This window comes from Mus caroli, chromosome 7, assembly GCF_900094665.2.
Source record: "Mus caroli chromosome 7, CAROLI_EIJ_v1.1, whole genome shotgun sequence".
Lineage (NCBI taxonomy): Eukaryota > Metazoa > Chordata > Mammalia > Rodentia > Muridae > Mus > Mus caroli.
In genome coordinates, this window is record NC_034576.1 from 132,936,481 (window position 1) to 132,959,887 (window position 23,407).

The 23,407-nt window shown below is 48.4% G+C and overlaps 1 protein-coding gene across 1 annotated transcript in view; it reads left to right on the forward strand.

Moving 5' to 3' along the window:
• Positions 1-9,847: 9,847 nt before the first annotated feature.
• Htra1 (HtrA serine peptidase 1) overlaps positions 9,848-23,407 on the forward strand; it is a 49,935-nt gene continuing 36,375 nt past the window's right edge. Inside the window, exon 1 of the mRNA XM_021167440.2 lies at positions 9,848-10,430. Coding sequence (XP_021023099.2) covers positions 9,959-10,430 — 472 coding nt within the window. The 5' untranslated portion in view covers positions 9,848-9,958. The remainder of the gene's footprint in view (positions 10,431-23,407) is intronic.

Here is a 23,407-nt window from a genome sequence, read left to right on the forward strand (position 1 = left end):
AACAGAAACAAAAAGAACTATTCAAAGAATCAACCAAACAGGGAGCTGGTTCTTTGAGAAAATCAATGAGATAGATAAACCCTTAACCAGACTAACCAGAGGGCACAGAAACAGTATCCAAATTAATAAAATCAGAAATGAAAAGTGGGGGCTGGTGAGATGCCTCAGGGGGTAAGAGCACTGACTGTTCTTCGGAAAGTCCTAAGTTCAAATCCCAGCAACCACATGGTGGCTCACAACCACCCTTAATGAGATCTTGATGCCCTCTTCTGGTGCGTCTGAAGTCAGCTACAGTGTACCTATGTATAACAATAAATAAATCTTAAAAAAAAAAAAAGAAAGAAAGAAATGAAAAGAGGGACTTAACAGCAAAGGCTGTACGCTTGATACTCCTGTGTATCTCCCAATACCGAGATTATGGCCCGCTATGCCCGGTAACCATTGTAATTTTAAAACCTTCCTGCCTGCCTCTGGTTTTTCTTTCTCTCTTTTCTTTCTTTCTCTTTCTCTCACTTTTCTTTCCTTCTTTCCTTCTTTCCTTCTTTCCTTCTTTCTTTCTTTCTGTCTTTCTTTCTTTCTTTCTTTCTTTCTTTCTTTCTTTCTTTCTTTCTTTCTTTCTTTCTTCCTTCCTTTCTTTCTTTCTTCTTTCTCTCCTTTCTTTTTCTTTCTTTCTCTCCTTTCTTTTTCTTTCTCTCTCTCCTTCCTTCCTTTTTCTTTCTTTCTTTCTTTCTCTCTTTCTTTCTCTCTTTTCTTTCTTTCTCTCCTTCCTTCCTTCCTTCCTTCCTTCCTTCCTTCCTTCCTTTCCAGATGGTCTCATTATGTAAATCTGTCTGGCCTGGAACTCACAGAGATCTGCCTGCCGTTGCCTCCTAAGTGCTGGGATTAAACCATTACCTGGCTCTTCTTTTTTCTACTTAAAAATTCATTCGTTTGAAATAGTTTCAGGCTAAGACAGAAGTTTCAAGAACATGACCCCAATCCAAACTCTCCAAACTGCCTCCTTTACTATACTTACGTCTGTCTGTCTATCTGATGTGTCTGTCTGAAACATATGAGTCAAAATGGGTTGCTGATTGTGGTGGTACATGCCTGTGTTTATTCCTCAGGAGGCAAAGACAGGAGGATCCATTAAGGTTTGAGACTGGCCTGATCACATGAGTCCTGGGCTAACCATGGCTGCATAGTCTCACTATTCTGTCTCAGACAGACAAATGCCTCAAACCAAAACAAGTTATAGACCTGCAGACCCTTTACATTTAAATATGTCAGCAGGGTTTTCCTTAAAACACAAAATGGGCATGAATACAACCAGATATATTCTATACATTTATAAAAATCTCATTTTAAAATCCATTGTCTTATACAATTAACATACGCTAATAATGTCTAAAGTACAAACCAAAATTTTCTCCTATGACATGATCAAAATGAGAAAATCAATCTTGATTAAAAACTGTGCTCTACCAAACTTAGTCATGCTTGCTAAATTCCTATGTATTAACTCTTTCAGGTACCAAGAACCTCCAATGTCTCCTAGGAGAGATAGGGGCTATAAGAACTAGAGAAGGCAGAGGCAGGCAGATTTCTGAGTTCGAGGCCAGCCTGGTCTACAAAGTGAGTTCCAGGACAGCCGGGGCTGCACAGAGAAACCCTGTCTTGAAAAACAAACAAAGAACTAGAGGAGGTCACCCCAAAGTAACCCAGCATCTGGGGCAGAGTTGTCAGGGTTCTCTGACCCCTTTGTCTGACAAAGGGAAAGACAAATCTGTCAGGTTCAATGTAGGACAAATTGCTCACTTAGGTGCCTATTTAGCATACCAAAGTGGACCTGGCTTCTCCCAGCATCCCTCAGTCCCTACCCGTGTTTAGCATGCCCTTTCCCCTACCCTAAACTTCTCCAGCCCAGGGACTGAGCTGTTCTTCCCTCAGCTGCCCATCCCATCCCCGTATAATCCAGCCATTTTGGTTATACCACCCAGGTCTCTTCCCTCTCCCCAAACCCCTCTCTGTACACGTCCCAGCTCAGGGTCCTGGTCACTCTGGACTCTCCCAAATGTCCTTACCTCTAGCTACGCTCTCCCTTTTATCTACAATAAACTTCCTCCACTGCACCTAGGAGCAGTCATCTCTCTCCCTCCCTCCCTCCCTCCCTCCCTCCCTCCCTCCCTCCCTCCTTTCTTTGCCTCTCTCTCTCTCTCTCTCTCTCTCTCTCTCTCTCTCTCTCTCTCTCTCTCTCTCTCTCTCTCTCTCTCTTCCTTTCACTATCGATTCAGGCTAAGCTAGCTTAGCAGAAGGACAGTGCCCTTGTCCCTGCCTCATGCTCTTCTTTGCCACACAGCACTCTTCCCTTCTGGGACCAAGTAGGCAGTGAGAAAGTGAGAGCCCCGATCAAGGACTCTGTTGGAGACCTGGGATTTGGGGGGGGCTGTTGCTGGATGTGTACCCCCACTTTCTACCCTGGGAGGGGCCATGCTCATCACTGAGCAGGAGGACAGTACTGTGACAGGCAGGGAGCAACTGAGCCTTTGTCGTAGCCTTACCCAGCTGCTAACGTCTGCACCTCACCTTCTCTGGCAGTAGTGACTTTGTACACTGTTGGGATCTGGCAAAGCCACGTAAGGAAGGATTTCTTTTGGCTCTTGAGGCATAGTGGCTATGAATTCCAGAAGATTCAGAAAGGGAGATCTCTGAGTTTAAGGTCATCTGGGATTAAAGGCATGGTGGCACATGCCTTTAATCTGGGCCACACCTGTTGGAGACCTACATAAGGACATTGGAAGAAGGAATATTTATGCGCGCTCTCTCTTCTTTGCCTGCTTGCCTTGTGGGACTGAGCAACTGCTAGCTCCTTGGACTTCCATTCACAGCTGCTGCTGACCATTGTTGGGGAGTTGGACAACAGACTGTAAGTCATTAACAAATCCCCTTACTATATAGAGTCTACCCATAAGTTCTGTGACTCTAGAGAACCCTGACTAATACAATGGTGGAGGAGGCAGAGCTTGTGGCTCTGTGGTAGTGAGAATGTGTGACTGGAGTCCTCAGCTCCTGAATAGGGACTGTTTTGGAAAAGTTGTGTAAGCTTCACTGGAGGAAGTGAGCCACTAAGAGTCGTGTCTTTGCCAGCATGTTGTCTTTCCATGGTGAATTCTAGCCCTCTGGAAGTAAAAGCCAAAATAGATTCTTTATCCCTTTAAGGGGCTTTGATTTTTCTCATAGCAACAAAAGTGAAACCAAGACAGGACTAACTGACCCCTGTCATCTGCACATGACCGATAGCCATTGCCCTAGCAAATCCACAGCCGCTGTGGGTTACCAGCTACCTGCATGAGAGTCACCTATCAACCTCTGGGAGAGATCTAGGGTAAGGTATATGGGAAGTCATTATTCTTTGGGTGTGGCCACTGATGGTTTGCTCATGCCCCCGTGGACAACCCCACACTCATGCACGTGGGCAGTACTAACTGGGACTCAGTGGGTTATTTAAAAGAGAGCCCAGAGTGGTGGCACATGCCTTTTGTCCCAGCACTCAGGAGGCAGAAACAGGTGAGTCTCTGAGTTTGAGGCCAGCCTGGTCTACAGAGCAAGTTCTGGGACATTGAGGACTATACAGAGAGACCCTGTCTTAAAAAAACAAAAAAACAAAATAATGAAAATTCAAGAGAAGAGATAAAGATGGAAGGGGGAATGTGTTGTGGGGGACCCAGGGAGATGACAGGTTAAGGGTATGGTCAAGATACATTGTATACTTGTATGAAATTGTCAATAAATAAAAATAATACTTAAAATTTCTTTTAATGGGTTGGAGAGATGGTGCAGTGGTTAAGAACTCTGACTGTTCTTCCACAGGTCTCGAGTTCGAATTCAATTCCTAGCAACCACAAGGTAGCTCATAACCATCTGTAATGGGATCTAGAGCCCTCTTCTGGTGCATCTGAAGAGAGCAACAGTGTACTCACCTATGTATAAATCTTTAAAAAAAAATTATTTTAAAAAACTTAGGTTGGGGGGTCTCCAAGCAGGGCCATTAGCTATATGACTTAAATTCTCTTTATCTGAATAATTCTCTCTGAAGGCACTATGTTTCCCAAACCTGATCTTAGCTCATGCTTTGGTTGCCTGCTGCCCTTGAATAACAATACTGACAACTGGTCATCGTTCTACTTCGGCATCTGCCTGTGGTTCTGTGTGAACTCATGTTCATCTGAGCCTCATCTTCTGGTGAGGAACTCCATCACCTGCCAGGCACGTTTAACTTTTCTAAAGCTCGTGTGTGGGAAGCAGCCTGCCAGTGCAGTCACATGGACTGCTAGTCTCGTGGAAGTGGTTTACTTTGAGAAACCATTGAATTAGAGATTTCAGGTGAACTCCGATGCGTCAGTTTGAAGGGCAGTGAAGCAGCAACCAGCTCGGGGGTCGGTTGGTGTTGAGGGGTCCAGGCTTCTGTCATGAATAGCCGTCGGTGTTTATGACTTGCTAGTAAAAATGGCAGCATATCTCAGGGGCATTAAAAGCCCCCCCCCCCCAAATATCCTAAACAATCTTGCCTTTGTGTTAATTCCGGGAAGGGGTTTTTGCACAAAGAGCCACCCTGAAATGAAATGTTACAAGGTCATTGGACTCTCCTTAGCTCACTGGGTTCCTTATACTACTAGCCTAATCTTCATTCTAATTCAAAGCACTCAACAGAGTAACATATAGAATAACATATCTTTATTTTAAAATCATGTTATTGAATCCATTGGTTTTTTTTTTCTTTCAATCTCCTATATATTGTACAGCAAAGCGAGTCTATAAAAACACACCGTCACAGCTGGCTGGAGTGTGTCCTCGAATCTGTATGACGTCCCCATTCTTTAGGAGGGCACTGAGAGCCCTAACCCAGGGGGCCCCTCCCCTTAACTACTAATTCTGCCCTCAGTTGTACCTACCTCTCAGTTTGGAATCTCCACACCTAGTGGGATCCATAACACTGGCCCTGGTGCGTCCTTCTATCTGGATAAATCCTCCCTGTCCTTGGAGATATAGCCCAATCTCTCTCTTTTTTTTTTTAAAGTTTGAAAATATCTTAGTAGATATAATATTTGTACATATTTATAGGGTCTAGGAGGATCATTCCATATGTGCACATGATGCGTCATGATAAAGCTCATTGTGAACAGACTTTTTGCTGCTTCAAATGCTTGTCACTTCGAAATGTTGGGAACTTTTGGATTTTTCTAGTTTTTTTTTTTTTTTAGCTTCTCACTTTTAGCCAGGTGGTGGTGGCACATGCATTTAATCCCAGCACTCAGGATACAGAGGAAGATGGATCTCTTGAGTTTGAGGCCAGCCTGATCCATGGAGTGAGTTCCAGACAGCCAGGGCTACACATGAAAATCTGCCTCCAAAAAAACAAAATAAGGTTCCCACTCTTTAAAATGTTTAAAAAAATAATTTCATTTTATTTGTATGTTTTTCCCCCCTGCATAGGTGTATGTGTTCCATGCGCATGCAGTGCCCACAGAGGTCAGAAAGAGGCATCAGCTTCCTTAGAGCTGGAGTTACGGATGGTTTTGAGCCAATCGTGTGGTGCTGGGAACTGAACTCTGGTCCTCTGAGAGAACAGCCAGTGCTCTAACCACTGTACCATCTCCTCAGCTCTTTTCTTATCTTCAACTATATTGTTCATTGTATTAGTCACTTATTGTTGTGACATATTTGACACACACGCACACGCGCACACGCGCGCGCACGCACACACGCACACGCACGCACGCACGCACACACACACACACACACACACACACACACACACGCACACGCACGCGCACACACACTCCTGCCCCACGTCTTTCTCCTGACGCACAGTAGCCTTAGCTGCTGACTGCCACTCTGAAGTCTCCTTTTGCTGAATAAGGCTTTGGCAGCTATGGCGTCTCACCATTCATTACTCACGGCTACATCAACTCTTCAGAACTAGAGCTTAAATGTGAGAAACTGGGGTTGAGGAAGAACGGCAGGGGAGTGGCCTGTTGGGCGTCAAAGCTTCCCTCTGGAAAAAAAACACTTCTCTAGGTGCCAGGACCCGATGGATGAGAAGTGAATTTTCACGATGTACTGAAAAGTGCATTAAAGAGAGACAGAGAGAGAGAGAGAGAGAGAGAGAGAGAGAGAGAGAGAGAGAGAGAGAGACTTTATAAGTAGCTGCAGATGGAGAAGGCTGGAGAAGGGAAGCAAAGAGGTTTTCTGATGAAGCGCAAAAGGTACTAGCCGTGGGTAAGAAGGGTTTAGGATGGAGAGACATCCACACGGGGCCGATACCAAGCTGAACCTCTTCATTGTTTCCTTCCGCGGGGGCACTTCAGATTGTCACAGGGATGGATATGCACGCACTGGTCTGCAGACAGGCACACGTGCCCTTGGGTGGGTACACATTCTCTCTCACCGCCTTGCCCTGTGAACAAAACTCAGGCTCCCATGATCCTCTGGTGAGAGGGAGTCTTTTTGGAGGATTTGTTGGGACCTGCTCTGGTTTGGGTATGATTGGAGTGCAAGGTAGAAGTTTGCTTCAGTGTGGTGAAAATGGGGGCCTAAGGCAGGTCACACATGCACATGGTCATAGGACTGCAGGTCTCAGGGAGACTTGTGTTCACTGCTGTTTTCTTAGTGAGATTCCCCCGGTCTTCAGTGTGCTGTAGTCTCCCCTCCCCCAGCCTGAAACCTGCTTGCTCAGGGGTGTGGAGTTTGCCGCTCAATTGTTCTGCCACGCCCACTGCTGGAGCCTGCCGCTTTCCTGTTCCGAAGCCATCACGTGGTAACCCTGCTCCTGGACCCCCCCCCCAGATTATTTGGCGGGAATCGGGCCCCCTTCCCCTGCTTCATAACTGCGTGCGGAATAGTAAAATTGAGCTTTGATCAGAATGCCTGTCTTTGCTGCATCTTTTTCTCGCCCGCCTAGCCCTTCTTCTCTTCCAGGTTTCCAAAATGCCTTTCCAGCCTAGAACCCAAACATGTAGTCGGCTGGCCGGACACAACAGAGAGCCATGGAGTTAAGAACCAGAAATGTCTGGCACTCCTCTGAGTCTCTTGGAGGCGAAGATACCCCCAGCCACAGTCTTCAAGGCTGTGGCGGACCCTCTTCATATGACCCTACCTATCCTACCATCTTGTTGCAAACATGCACCTTCCTTAGGCCCCTCCTGGCTGTTGCATCCCTTCCTGTCCTCTTCTGCCAGTTCCACTTTGGAGCTGCCTATAAACCCCACAGCTCTTGGTCCTTGTGGCTTTTGCAGCTCTGCTCCTCAGCCCTTTCCTGTGGGTGAGACTCTATTTTCTCCCTCGCCTCCTGGCCTCTACAGAAGCCCTGGCACCAGGCAGACGCTGAGTTGCCTCTGGCTTAGCCAGGTGACGCCTCTGACCACCATTGTGTGTGCTGATGACCCACTGAATGGCTTGTCTCCCGGGGATGCCCACAACTACAATCTTCAGTGACATTTTCCTTCTGTGCTCTCATCCATGACAACCATGTCTTTCAGATCCTCTCATTCCCCCTCGGGATCCCTCTTAGGGATCCTCCAGCCCTTACAGCCTTTACCTGACCTGAAAAGGCTCTAAATTGATTTGCCTTTCCAACCAGATTTGGCCTTAATAGCCCTTCTATAACCAGTCCAAATGGCCAGCCAGCAGCACCCTTGATCCTAATTTTATTCAGGACCTTTACAAATACTGTGAGCTATCAGAGAAATGGAGAGTCCCTAGTTCCCATTTTTCTTTTCTCCAAGCCCTGTTTCTTTCTGTCTGGCATCCCCCCCACCTTCCCCACACTGCTTAACCATCTTGCCTTTAAGTTTGCAACAGGTTAGGGCCAGATGGGACCAGAGACTACAGCACACGCTCATGTGCGTAAACACACACACACACACACACACACACACACACACACACACTCCTGAAGTATGTATAGATCATTTGCCTGTAAATTTGATTCCAAATTCTAGGCTCCAATTCCTCCACATGGCCTTGGCTTTTGCAGCCTGTCCACATAGAACTACGTCCCTCTCCCTAAGACACACACACACACACACACACACACACACACACACACTCACACTCTTTCTCCCTCTCCCTTCATGGACTCAGATTTTATTACAAACTTGGCCCTGGTACACCCTCTCTGCTTTGTACTTCCTAACAGCCTTTCTACTTGAAGTCTGTCTGCCTTTGCTCAGCTTCTCTCTCTGACAGGACTTCTCTTCCTCCTCTCCCCATAGGTTTGTGTGACCCGAGGAATTGCTTGCGGGATTTGAGTTCCGTAAAAGAGAATTCCGGAAAGAAGATGTATCTGCAAAGGCTGATGGATCAGAGCTTACCAGGGAAGCGGTAGATCAGGTGCTGATATCCGGGAGCCAGAAAGCAGATTTGTTTCAGGTGGAACTAGGGTCCCTGTGCATGGCATAGAACCAGAAGGAGCACAAGCGCCAGGAGAGCCTGAGTCACAGCACTAACGTTATGAAATCTAATGTGGCAAGGGGGTTACCACGGTGAACCCATGTCAAGGTGTGCCTCTGAGAAATTATGCCATGCAACAGAACTGGTGTAAAAGGGAGTTTACTGGCAGAAGGGAAGAGGAGAGAGCACAGCGGGCAGAGGAGGACCAGTAGACATCTATGTTTCTGTAGAGTCTGAGGATTCCAGCCAGACACAAAAGTACTTCTCATATCAGAGACTGTGTGTGCGCGCATGTGTGTGTGCGTGTGTGTGTGTGTGTGTGGGTGCGCGCGTGTGTGCATGCGTGGGTGTGTGTCTCTCTTACCCCTTGATGGGTGGGACTTGGACGAAGTTGAGGCTTACCTCGGGGACTGCTTTGAGGGGAGTTGTTTTACGTATGCTTGCTAGAAAAGGAATTCTGCACAAGGGAGCAACCCGGATGTAGATTAGCGCCCTCTCTGCCACTCCTCCTTGCCCCAGGGTCAGCAGCACTCTGCCCATCACCCTGGGGTGTGTTATGGCGAGGTGCACGAGAAACTCAGGCGGGGACAGCACAAATTTTAATTCTCTCATCTTCCAATACAAGATTTATGTGTTCTGTGCTGGCCAGGCACGGAGATCTGCCTCTGGGGTGACAGTTGCTCTTCCTGATGATTCTTAGACTCATCTAGGTCCCAAACGTCACTTAAATCCTCATGTGAGAGTTCAAAATAAAACATCTTGTTTGGGGACACCTTGATTTGCCCGAGCGCTGGGATTGCAGGCACGGGCTGGGCGCTTCTGTGTGGTAACAACGCATTCCCTAACAGCTCAGGGTGAAAAAGTACAAACCATACAAAGCCCGGTGGCCAAGGCATGCTCCCGGTGGCCCTCCAAGTACCAATCCCAGAGGCGTGCTATGGCATGCACTCCACCGAGAGCAACTTTAAAAAAGAAGCGTTAGGAAGGTTTACACTGTCATTCGCCTCTGCTTTTTGCTTCTCCCACTTGAAACTAGGTCTGGGCACTGGGTTTCTGCCAGTCCTGCTGACGCTGCCTTCCCACGGCGGCGTCAAGTTCACAGCCACAGTCCCCCAAGCTGGGCACCGGTCCATTGCAGCTGTGGCCGGGGTCGATGTGACCGCCCTCCGCACTGAACGACCTGGGAACTTTCCAGGCGATTGCGCGGTGCTAGGCAGGTTTCCCTCTGTTAAGTGTCACTTTGGTCTTAAGGTCTTCAATCTCTGAGGAAAAAGAATCCTAGAATGGGAAACTGAGCCAGCCGGAGGGTGGAGTCGCGGGCCGCCCCGCCTCGTCCCCGCAGGCAGTCCCCGATCGGCCCCCCTCCCGGGAGCGGTGCCCGTCCCCCTGGCGCTTCGTCACCGCCGCTAGGCCAATGGGCTTGACCGTAGGGCCGCGCACACTCGCACCCGCTGTCCCCAAGACCCCGACACAGCGTCCCGAGCGCGGTTTTTCGGCTGTGGTCCAGCCCGTGGCCGTCGGAGTCGCCATGCAGTCCCTGCCTACCGCGCTCCTGTCTTTGCTACTGCTGCTGCTAGCGGCTCCTTCCTTGGCGTTGCCGTCGGGGACCGGTCGCTCGGCCCCAGCTGCCACCGTCTGTCCGGAGCACTGCGATCCCACCCGCTGCGCCCCGCCGCCCACGGACTGCGAGGGTGGCCGCGTCCGCGACGCGTGCGGCTGCTGCGAGGTGTGCGGCGCGCTCGAGGGTGCAGCGTGCGGCCTGCAGGAGGGTCCCTGCGGCGAGGGGCTGCAATGCGTAGTGCCCTTCGGGGTGCCGGCCTCAGCCACAGTACGACGGCGCGCACAGGCCGGCCTGTGCGTTTGTGCCAGCAGCGAGCCGGTGTGCGGTAGCGACGCCAAGACCTACACCAACCTGTGCCAGCTGCGCGCCGCCAGCCGCCGCTCCGAGAAGCTTCGCCAGCCGCCGGTCATCGTCCTGCAGCGCGGCGCCTGCGGCCAAGGTACCCGCCCCGCCCTGCGCTGCACTCCTGGGTGGCTCCCCACTCTCGCTTACTCAGCCCGACCAGTCAGGACCGTCGGGAGGGGATGCGGAGGTGCAGAGAAGCACTGCCGGGTGTTATAGGCATCCAGTTAGTGGGAGAAAGAGACGATGGGGCTCGGGGTAGCTGTGTTTCAAAGGCTCCCTCCGGCCCTATTTCTGCGCCAAGCCTCGGGTCGTTTCGAGAAACGCCAAGCAGGTGCTTTGCGCGCTTTGGTCCAGCACCCCCTGGCCGGGGTGACTCGGCACCCCGCTGGGGAAAGCCGCGTAGCATACCAGGGATCTTGGCAATGTTGAGATACATGGCTTTGGGATCGCAAGAACTCTTGTCGCCTTCCCTTCCTTCTCCTCTCTGCTGAGTCCTCTCTTCTTGGAACTATCTAAGCAGTGTTTTTCTTGTAGAACTTCTTCGTGAAAACTTTCACTTTGGGGAGAGGGAACATCTCTGCTCAACTCAGCAAGCATTTTTCTCACCCCGCCTCCTAAGCAGAAAACGATTTAGTAACTCCGGCCCTCTTCCTCCATTGATTTGAATCAAATTTACAAAAACGCCCACGATTTGGTCCTTTCTTGGTCCTTTGGTCCTTTTGCCTGAGTTCAACCAGGTAGTGGACCATGAAATTTGAGGTAGAGAAGGGGCCCACTGAGGATGAGGGGAAAAATGCACCCTCTACCCTCTCTTTCCATGTGGGACCTTTCTGTACCCACAAGAGCTGGAGGTGGTGGTGGTGACAGGGTGAAGGGGCTTGGAGAACTGCCCAGCTCCCTGCAGGACCTTCCAGAGAAAAGCTTCGGTTAAATCCAGAGATACCCTGTGGAAAAACAGTAAATTCAGACTGGCCACTACAGCGCTGTGGGGACCAGCCAGCTGGGTTCCAGTGCACTTGGCTTCAGCTACAGGGCTCCTGCCCAAACCTAGCACCTCCCCCCCCCACCCCCGCATGTGGTGGGGAGGACAGGAAAGCTCGGGAGAGGGAGAGAGATTTAGCTAGATTTTTCTTTATAGGAATATGGTTGCGTACGACCACTTTGGATTTGGCAAAACTTTACTCGAATGCACAGGAAAGTACTCCAGGTGGTGTAGGAAGAGGTGGGCTGGTGTTTATATTCTTACCACCGGAGCACAGGGCTGGACCTCAGCCCCAGGAAACTCAGCCTCCATAGAGAGAAGAAAAGTTTTTTTTTTTTTTTTTTTTTTTTTTCAGAGAGGACTGATCCCAGGGTACCTACCTACTAAGTCCCAGCCCATGTGACAAGTGAGTTATTCTGTGACTCTATTTGGTCTCATAGACCCTGGAGGAGGAAGCTCCTGGCCTCGTCTTTGTCTTAGATGAGGTGGAACTGAGAATGAATAACTTGTCCAAGGTCACTCAGCTGGAACCTGAACTCTGGCAGACTCGTTCCGAACAGGCCAGAGCTAGACCTCAAGGCTATGGGAAATGGGCTTCCAGGGGGCTGGACCAGCCATCTCACCTTAGGGAGAGGTAGAGAACTATGTAGCTGCTGAGTGGAGAATAGAGAATAGAGAATAGAACTTTGGAGAATAGATTGGTGTTAGTTAGTTAGTTAGTTAGTTAGTTAGTTAGACACCGGCAGAAGTGACCCACAGTGGTGGCTCAGAGTCCCCTGGGGAGGAAGTAGTGTGTCACACGTGCAGATATCCTTGAGTAGTTCTTGAATAGGCTCTGTTCAGAGGAGGACTGGTGTAGAACTAGCCTAGAGGAGGAGGGCAGAAGGTAGGAGTCTGGGCTACTTTCGCCAGAATCTGAGTGTGCACAGGTGACATTTTAAAAAAAGCACATTTTGGTGGAAAACCAGGTAGCCGTCACTCTTTGTAGTCTTGCTGCACAAGGCCGAGAGTTACAGACATCAGCAGAGGCCAATTACTTGGCTGGTTGAGTTGTATTGGGGAGACAGGTCCCTTGTTGGCCATCAGGGTCCTAGTGGCCCCTCAGTGTGGAGACAGCCACAGATGGAGTGCAGAACTGGTGGTAGCCTTCTCCCCTCCTTTTGTAAATATCTGTTGCTCTGTATCATGTCTGACACGTGTGCCTGGTACTTAGGGACAGCTAGCTACGTGGGTGGATGGATAGAAAGACGGAGATACTTGGCGTACACAGCCGACCCTCAGCCTGGCTTCGCCCTGACTCTCCATCTGAGGCTGTCCTAAGGTCCCAGGAGCAGAGTCTGTGAGTCAGTGAGCTGCTTTCATTCAGGCCCTTTCTGGCTCCCGCTTTTAGCAGATGGTGTCCAGGGACAGCTAGTGTACTTGATGTCACCCTTGAGTAAGGAGAACTGGCTGCCTGCTTCAGAGCAAAGTGCAGGTGGGAGTGGCGTTGAAGCTGGGTGGACACAGAGAAGTACCCCTGAGGAGAACATGAAGGGAATCCACTGTGAGAACACACTGAGGCCAGAGAGGTTCTGAGGCAGGATCTCGGCAGAAAGCTCAGGAGATGGGTGGGAACGTGGGGGGAGGCGATGTCCAAGGCGTTGCTTTAGGGGGTCACGACGGCCGTTTGGAGGGAGAAGATGCCATCACCCTGCCTAAAACTCTTGTCTATAAGTTGGTTAATGAAAAATCAGAGAACATATCTTGTTTGGAAATAGAGGGAAATTACCAGTGCTCCAGAGTGTGGCTGAGACATGCACAAGTATACCAGAGGACCAGGATCTGTTATTTACTACTGACCAGAACACAAGAAGAAATAAAAAATAAATGAATGTGGTGGTTCACGCTTGTGACTCTGGCAAGAGCTCCATGGGTTCGAGGCCAGTTTCAGCAACAGATTAAGACCCTGTGTCAAGTTTAAAAACAAAAAGTTATAGTCATACAGGGTAACAGCAACAAAGGTGCCATCTGATTCGTACTTCTTCTTCGGGCATCTGTTTACCAGGTCGTTGGTCCTGCTAACAGTGCCAATGCTGTAATTCTGGTGCAGCTGACCATCACACAGCAGCACCTTGAGCTCGTGCGTGGATTGTGACCCTGTTCATAGCCACCGCTCTGTGCTGTTGACAGAGCAACGGAGATTATAAACCAGATCCAGCTAAGTAGCAGCTAAGAGCTGAAGTAAACAGGGCCCCAGATGGCCATGGCTTTGGGACGACGAGGGATGACTCTCTCCTTCACCAGGCACAGGGATCAGGACAAAGTTGCCTTTAGTTACTGCCTCAGGAGAAGCCCAGAGTATAAGCAGTTGTAGAAAAGATGTCTCCAGCAAGAGTCCCAGATGGGTAAAGTGTTCTAGGGTAAGAAGGGCCCTTCTGGATCCTGAGACATTTTTGACTAACCAACATGTGAGGTGCTGCATCTAAGAAGCCAGGAAAAAGACTGTGGATAGGAGAAACCTAGTCTACCCATTCCTTACTCCAGGAAAGCCATTCCTACCCAAAACATCCAAACTGACAAGCCTAGAGGCCTCCAAGCCTCGTGTGGGGCAGAGGTGTCCTGGAGAGGAACAGCTAGAGGTTTTTAGAAGTTTTTCCACCTGGCCTCACCCCAGAGCCTCTGATGGCAGAGGGTACAGAACAGAACTCTTGGAGGCATGAACTATTTATAAAATGGACTTTATTTAGGTAGTTCTTTTATGTGAGCCTTGAGCAGGCTGTCACTGTGAGCTTTAGTGCCTGGCCTTGCTGGCCTCAGGAGATTCAAGAGGCAGCATAAAATCCCTCCCCTGAGGAAGCTCGTAGTTAACACAGTGCGGGCAAAGACAGTCACTCATTCCTGGAGTCTGTTTTCTTTCATCTACAGTGCAAGTTTTGCTATTGGCCGTTGGATTCACTTTTTTTTCTCTTAAAAAAAAAAAAAAAGGATATGGGGTGGAGATGAAGTTTCATCTTAGGACCGGGTTGGTAGAAAGCATGAATGAGGTTTCTGCCATCCTAAACTGTCTCCCTGGCTTTTGAACAGCCCATTTCACTGGCTGGTGTCTTTCTTCCCTTAATGCTCTGATGGTTTGCTAAAGTGTTAAATAGCAAGGCTTGATCAAATTAGGATGGAAAGCCAGGCGTTTAGTTTACTTTACTTTATCCCATCCCAGGGAGCAGTAAATACATTGCCTTGGAACTTGAGCGAGATTGGTCAGGGACGGCGGGACTGTGAGCTAGCTGGCCAGATGCCTGAGCACGGCAGGATGAATTCTGAGTTGGTTTGGAGCCGGGTGATCCTGGGCAAATTCTGTGTCTTGGATTCAGACATCAGATTTTCCATGGGCTTACATTTCTCATGGACAAAGCTCTGGGGCCGGATGCTGTGAGGGAGTAGTCACACTTGGCAGTGCTTTGAGTACCGACCCCTGGCTCTGGCCTGTGTGGGTCCCAGCTCCTCTGGCTTTCAGGGCCACACCAGTGAAGGGCCTGGGTCAGTGGTTTCTGAGATCCCTTTTAGTGAGGGTGGCCTGTGAGTCTTGTAAGGAAACCGCCAGTCTGTGAGGAGGCTGTGCTCCTGTATCCCTTTCAAAGGCTTGGATGCCCTCAGAGATGCTCGCCACCTTAAATTATGATGGCTAGAGCCAAGTTTGACATTGAAGAGCTGTCCCCATCTTGACCGATGCCACCTTTACTTCAGCTTTCAGTCAACTTATGAGTCTTTCTGTGAGTCAGTGGGAGTCACATGCCCACTCCCAAGAACCAATGCCACAGGGTAACTCATTGCTCCTCTCTGTGACCTTGACCCTTCCTCTTGGTCCTTCTGGTTAAGGTTCCTACTGAGCTGTTTCTTTGGCTTTGCCATTTTCTCTGACATTAGAAAAGCAAAATGCATCCAACAGAGAAGCCGAAGAGGGTAGTAGACCACTTGAATGTTTCCCTAAAGACTCAGCAACCTTTGGAAAGTTGGTGTGACTCGGACCTGTTAAATGACTATGGGGTTCTATTAGACAGGACAGTATGCTTCAGAGACAGACATGAGTGGTAATGGGGGTGGGGCAGTTAGAGTACCGGAAGGGCAGAATTCAGCTTTCAGCCAGCGATGAACATCCCAAATCCATCCAAAACATTCTTCCTTCCTTCCTTCCTTCCTTCCTTCCTTCCTTCCTTCCTTCCTTCCTTTCTTTCTTTCTTTCTTTCTTTCTTTCTTTCTTTCTTTCTTCGAGACAGGGTTTCTCTGTATAGTCTTGGCTGTCCTGGAACTCACTCTGTAGACCAGGCTGGCCTTGAACTCAGAAATCCACCTGCTTCTGCCTCCCAAGATCTGGGATTAAAGGTGTGCGCCACCACCACCCAGCACCAAACCATTTCTTGAACAATGTCTGTGTACTTAGAAATATGGAAAGTATAGGGAATGAGAGGCCAAATTGGCTGACCTTTCTTATTGAGGCAAGAAGCTTTCATGGTGCCTGACTGTGGGCTAAGCTTCTTTCTGAGCTCCTCTTTCTGAATATGTGATTGGTTTTTCTCACCAGTCAAACAATCGTGGCAATAAGTGTTTGCTCACACTTCTCAGTGCTATTAGCGTGGAAGGACATCGTTTCCTGAAGTGGTTAGCACCATCTGGTGTACTTCTAGATAGAACTCTGTCCTGTCAGCTGTAATGATAACCACGGTCATGACCATCAAAGCTCCAGTGAGGTAGTCAGACAGCTCAGAAGAAAGGGCTAGAATGTCTGTCCCGTGGAACACTTTGGATTGGTGAGTTGGGTGGGTTAAGAAAGATGCACAGAGAAGGGGTGGTGGAAACTATCCTGAGGCTGACATGGAGTTTGCTAGTCTGGAAAGGTTCTCTGGAGTCAAAGGCTGCTTTTCCAGAGCCTCTGACGGTCCAGTCCCAGTCATTACCCCAGCACTGATCTTCTGAAAAGTATATGGGCTTCCTCTGAGGTGGCTGCATGTGTGGGGCACCTGGGAGTGTGTGAGCGTGTGTGTGTGCACGTGTACACAGAGACCATCAGTACATGTTAAGCATTTTCCTCTGTCATGTTCCCCCATCTTATATTTTGAGATAGGACCTCTCATTGAACCTAGAGTTCATAGATTCAGCTAGATTGCCTGGCCAGCAAGCCCCACACACTCTCCTCAGTGCTGGGATGATAGAGGTAAGGCTTTTTCACATGGGTGCAGGAGATGGAAGTGGGGCTTCATGCTTGTGCCTCGGTTTACTGACCTGAGCATTTCCTCAGTCCTTACGACCTTTATAAGAACTATTTCATTTCCTAAGTTGGGGCCTACAGGAGATGGCAGTCAACAGACACTCTAGGCCCTTCTTGAACCTGGTTTTGTTTTTATGTTCGGGAAATTCCTCATAGGGAAAAATGTGTCATGTCTTAAGGAAAGAGGGGAAAAATAACCCAAACAGTTTGGGAGTTTACAAATGCCCTATTATTTTGATTGCTAGGACAGTTTGTTGAGTTAGCATATTTCATACATGGTCCTGTATAGCATTGCTTGACAGCAACTGCTCCCTAGCCACAGGACAGGCACATTTGTGCACTGAATTCTCGGAGGGCTGGTTGTCGTGGTTGGAATTTTTGATAATTTCCAAATTTGAATAACCCATGTCTTCATGAGTCAGAGCCTTGTGCAATATTTCAGACTTCAGGAACGTCTTCTTCCCTGGTTGTGCAATGAGCTCTCTTAGAAGGAGATGCTAGGCTGCCTGTGTAATGAGTGTGTTTGTCTCAGTGTGGATGAGATGTAGAATTCCCTTCTACGCAGTCTTGGGCAAGATGCTACCTGATCATCCAACACTCGGGCATCTCACACCCTGTGACTAAGGCAAGTTCTCTATTTGGTGCCCATACTCAAAGCAGGAGTCATCACTCCGTGGACAGATGGATACAGACTGTTGCCAGTTGGGATTGCCTCAGTACATGCCAGCCAGCTGGATATGGGAGAGGAAGGGCTCATGCAAAAGTAAACATCTGCTTTTTACACACACACACACACACACACACACACACACACACACACACACACACGGTGAGCTACTTGGGTCAGGATGAGGGAAATGTCACCAAACCACAGTGATCTAAAGAGTGACCACCACTGTTCTAACGGGGCGACAGACCTTGTCTTGTTCCGTTGTAGATACCGGGAAGGCCGCCTAGCTATAGAAACAGTAGAGGTTCCAAGAGGTTTTATCCACCTGGGGCCACCCACTAAGGAGAGAGCTAGGATTTGAACTTGGAGCCACCTCACTACCGGACTGGGGGACTTCCTTGATTTGGGTTGTTTAAAAGCATGCTGATTAATCTTCAAATATTTGGAGTCCTTTCCAGCCTCTTCCCTTTTCTGACTTTCTGGTTGAGTTCTACTGTGGAGAACATGTGTGGTGATTTCCAATCTTTTGGATTTATTGGAATGTATTTTCTGACCTTGAATGTGGTCAGTTGGTGACTGCTCCCTCTGGGCTTCTGAAGAGCATGTGTTCTGCTGTTGTTGGCTGGAATCTTCCAAATATCAGCTGTAGGGTATTGGTGGTGCTGTTCAGATCAACTAGACACTGATTTTGCACCTCTGTTGACAGGGTCCGAAAGAAGGATGCTAAAGCACCCTCAGCTACAGTCTGTCTTCTGGGACTCCATTTTAGGAAACTGGACCTCCTCAGCCTCACCCTCACCCCGGCATGAGTTACTCTCTGTGGTCTGTTTCCTGGTGTGTTGCTTAAGGATAATGATACTGGCCTGGGGAACATCAGCAGGGTGTTGTGGGGTCAGATAAACTAATGATATAGTGAATGAGCTTTGTCGACTAGGAATATGAATGATTGACAGATACCTGGACTGCTAGACAGTAGGTCCAGACTCTTCCAGATCTCTTGCTAACAAACAAACAAACAAACAAACAAACAAACAAACAGACTGATCCAGAGAAGATAGAAAAGTAAGGGGCATGCTTACTGGGTCAAAAAATACCTGAAACTGGGTACTTTACACAAAGGTGTATTCCCCTTCCTTTTCGGGAGGTGCAGGCATAAGCTTGACTCTGGTAGAGATGTCATGGTGGGTGGTACCATGGGAATGTGAACTGGAGAGATCATGAGACAACATGGAAGTCAGAGAGGCTTGTAAGAGCTAACCAGGGATTCAGGAGAACTGCCTTATTTCCCTGTAAGGGCCAGACCCTCCCAGTTATCCAGTTGCTTCCTTATAAGGCCCTGTCTCCAAAATGGTCCACGTTACCTCCTAACAGCACTACACGGGGAGACACGTTTAAACCACAGCACTCACTCATTGTTGCCACCATGGAGTCGGCTGTACTTTCCACTACTCATGTCTAGCCACACCAGCTCCTTTTCATGTTCCCTTAGCTTTTGTGGACCAAGACACTGCCTTGTGGAGACACCAGAGGCTGGCCAAAGCCACCAACTAATTGCGGGGAAGACAGTAACCCAGAGGAGATGACCTGGGGCTGAAAGGTGCTTCCGGCTTACAGCTCCATTCCTCACACTGTGGGTGGGAAAGCCAAGGTGCCGGAAGGGAACTTGGTTCTCACAAGCTGTGTTATTAGACTTGCTGGAGTCGGAGCCTGGGCCCTGGCAGCCTTAACAAACTACTTTCAGGTGCATGTTCTTAATAGGTCAGTTACAGACACAGTAGTGAAAAGCAGAAATAAGATATTCAGTGTGGCCACAAGGGGAAGAAAGAATAGTCCAGTGACCCTTCCCATTTATATCTGTGGGAATTCTGACATGAGGTTTAGATTTATTTATTTATTTATTTAAAAATTTTATTTCATTTATATGAGTACACTGTAGGTGTCTTCAGACACACCAGAAGAGGGCATCAGATCCCATGACAGATGGTTGTGAGCCACCATGTGGTTGCTAGGAGTTGAACTCAGGACCTCTGGAAGAGCAGTCTGTGCTCTTAATCACTGAGCCATCTCTCCAGCCCCCAATGTTTAGATTTAAATAGAGGGTCAGAGGTCTGCAGCGTAAGCAGTCCAGGTCATGGTGTGGTCCCACCATCACTGACCCATTATTGTCTCTGCTCCAGTCTTACTGGAAAGATTCTCTCATAGGTCAGGATTGTGTGAAACTTCTTTCCTGAAGACACGTTCCTCCTCTGGGTAGCACCCAGCTTCACCCTTTTTCATCTCTCAGCATGAGATTCCTGGGGACATTCCAACTCCTTGGGAACTATTGTTTCCATAGTAGGATAGCCAAAGGTGGGTAGGGTGGGGTAAGGTGGGGTGTTACACAATAGACTTTTTAGAATATCTGCCTATCTGGGACTGGAGAGACGCTCAGTAGTCAGTAGTATGAATTGCTCTTGCAGGGGACCCATTGGGTTCTCAATATGTTGGGTGACTTGGAACTGCCCACAGTCTGGATAATCCAGTACCTCTTCTGGCTCTCACCTGTGCAAACCCCACACATATGCACACATTCAGAATGGTTCCAGCTGCGTATATATGTGCAGCTTGGTGGTAGCCGATCCTAAGAACCCATCTTCGCAGCCTCCTTCTTCTGGAGTGGCGGTTAGGTGTTTGGAGGAGGCTGGGGTCCACATGGGAGATTTCCCCACGAGGCCTGAGAAACAGTAGGCATTCTCACTCAGTCTTGCTTTTCAAAATGGCATCGAAGAGATCTTATTTTTTCCTACTTGAAAAGATGACGGCAGTGGACTGCTTGGCAATCCGTGTGGTAACTGACTTCTCTCCTCAGGCATTTTGAGGCCCTGGAATGTTGATTGCAATGCACTTGCCTCAGGGAAACATCTGCACAAATATCCTAGTGAATGATTCAGTGCCGAGGAGCCTCAGTGTCTAAACCTATCTATGGTTTGAACTTGGTCAGGACGAGCCTGCTTTCTTCTCTTCAGACAGGTTTGGCTTCTTTCTTCCATGTTATTTAGCCATCCTGGGACTCCCTCCATATATCTGATGATGATCTAAAGTAGTACTCTACCAGCTCTTAGGAATCAGAGTCATAATCACATCAAAATACACAGGAAAGAGATTTATGTTCTTACAGACTCAGGCTTCACCCCCGCCTCACGTCTGGAGGCCATTGTTGTTAGCAGGTCAAAGATTTCATTTTGGTGTGTTGAACTCTTTCAGGACAAACAGTACCAAGGATGGTAGCAAGAGAGGAGTGGATAGGTTTGCTGTAGCCCTTGGTATTTATTGTCAAACTCTTCTCAAAGGGTTGCTACCGTCCATTGTCACCAGTGATGGAGTTTTTAAGTGTTTGTTGGGAGGGAGTGTGAATGTCTGTGTCTGGGATGCATATGTACATACCTATTTGTGGTGGTCCTGAGTCCAGGGGTCACTCTTGGGTGTTTCTTTTATTTAAAGCTTTATTTAGGTATTTTAGTGTATGAGGGCTCTGTCTACATGTACAGACAGCACACCAGAAGAGGGCATCAGATCCTATGATAGATGGTTGTGAGCCATCCTGTGGTTGCTGGGAATTGAACTCTGGACCTTTGGAAGAACAACCAGTGCTCTTAACCACTGAGCCATCTCTCTAGCCACTTGGGTGTCTCTCCTGAGTGCTATCTTGGTATTTTTTGAGACCTGGGTCTCACTGGCCTGGAGCTTGCCATGTAGGCTAGACTGGCTGGTCAGCTAGCCAAGGGGTCCACCTATCTGAGCCTCCTAGGCACTGGGATAACAGGCATCTGTCTCTGTCTTCTTGTGGATTCTTGGCCTTGAACTCAGATCCTCAGTGTTTGTGTGGCAAGCATTTTACTGACTGAGCTACCTTCCCAGCTGTGGAAGGTCACCTTCCCAAGTTGCTGAAAGTCTACAAGACATTCCCTTGAAGGAACTCCTTCATGATAAGTGGCAGATATCCTGAGCCAGTAGAACCACTCAGTCTGTAGGTTTTCCTGTTTGTTGCCTGTCGGCACCTTTATCTCCAGGCTCATCACCGGTAAGGGGAAGCCGTGTTTGGGGTAGAATGAGCACTTAAAAGAGATTGGAATTATCTGGGTTAGTGAGTTGTGATCATAGCTCATCTAGACTGAAAAGGGGCTTGTGGCAGCCACATCAGCCTTCTGGTTGGTCACCTGTATTTTTGATGATGTGTTTTTGAGGAGCCTGGGTCAAGTGAGGGGATGTGAAGGTCCAGGGGCATTCACCCAGTGTATGACAGAAAATGGAAGTCCCTGGGTGCCCAGTCAGGGCTTACTAAGTGGAACTTTCTAGATGCTAGTTCTTTCCAGGATGTGGACTAAGGCCAGGCTGTTTCTGTTTTGAAAAGTGAAAAATGTGTTTATTCAGATGTTTTGGACGCATGCAGGGCTGTAATGTGAGCCACATAAATTCACTTTGCTAGTTCAATAGTTTCATTCAAAAAGAAAGTAGAAACACGACATTATTACTAGCTTTGATTTTAATGACAACATTTTCAAGACATAATTCACATATAGGGTTTTTATATGTCCTTGGTGCTGTGGACGTATCACCCCTAGTTCCAGAATATTCTAAATACCTCTAAAATAAGCATAGCACCCATACTTCCCTTTGCCTGGCTCTAGCCAGCTACCAGCTTACTTTCTGTCCCTGGGAATTTGCCTCTTCAAGACATTTTCTACAAGTGGGGTCCTATAATGTGGTCCGCTGTGACTGGCCTCTGTCAGATGGCATCATGTTATCATTTTTATGACTGAAAAAAAATCTTCTCATTGTGTGGTTATGGGAAGACATCTCTCCCTGCTGGGGGATACATAATCTCAGCCCTGAAAGTCACTTTGACAGTCTAAACTGTTCAGATGGTATTAATGTATTAGTGGCTATGAAACCAAAATTAAATATTCCATAAGGCTGAGAATCCCACATTGAAAAGATCAGGAACTGTACTTTTCAGGTTGATTAGAACATACAACTTTTTTGTAATTAAAGAAAGAATGTTGGAAATGGTCTCGCCTCTTCCCTCATTTAACCAGCAAGAGACCTAGAAAGAGAAAGTGCCTTGTTTCTGAATCCAGCCCCCCAACCCCAACCCCCCTTTTGCAGCTTGTCTGAGGCATCCTTTCCTTCTGGGGTACATCTCAGGTTTGTAAGTCCCTCTGCTGTCTGGCTTGTCCACAGGAACTGCAGCTCATTGGCAAGCGGGCATTGGTGCTTCTCTGGGCTCTAGGCCCAGTTTTCCTGCCTCTAGAGGAACAGCCTCCTGGGCCCCACCTCCCAACTCTGCCAGGGAGGTTGGAGTTTCAGGGGCTGAGCATCCAGGCAGCCCCAGACAAAACAACCAGAGGAATCAAGAGCAGGAAGAGAGCTCATTTGAGAAGTCTGTGAGGGTCAGTCCTGGAGCCAGACTCTTATCAGGGAAAGTGGTTGGAGGTTTCTATGACCTGAGCTGTCAGCTGTTTTCCTGCAGTTAATAATAGACACTTGCAGGCTGTTCAGAGACGGCTGAAAAAGATGCTCAACCCCGAGCATTCACCATGGGCACACGAACAAGGTTACTATCATTTTCTTTCTCTTGTCCTCAAGACGGATGCAACTTTTTCTTTCTTTCTTTCTTTCTTTCTTTCTTTCTTTCTTTCTTTCTTTCTTTCTTTCTTTCTTTCTTTCTTTCTTTTTTTTTTTTTTTTTATGAAAGCATCATTTAACGTAGACACATGCTTCTATAAAAGGCACCTTTTCCCCAGGAAAGCCAAAACTACAGAATTAGGTTGAGCTTGTGAGTCACAGCACAATTAGGGGCTGCGGGCCAACTGGCCAGATGCCCCCAGTTTGTTCCTGATTTGGCCAGTGGTGGGAGACAGCCTTAGGCTTGTTTGGGTGACCCAACCCCCTTCCCTCTACCTGCCGTGAGTGAGTGTCTGGGCACCCGGGCTGCAGCCTTATCCTAGCCCGTGCAAGCAGCCTCATGCACTACCTTCAGCAGTCACAGCCTGAGGTCTGGCATAGGGCAAGCTTTTCCCACGTGGAGCCGTCTGGGAGACTGTACCGGAAAGAGGGGCTGCCAGTGCTTGGAAGTGCCAGTGTGGGCTGGAAATCAAGGCCAAGCGCCTTGGCTCCACCTCCTCTTCCTTCTTTATTCAT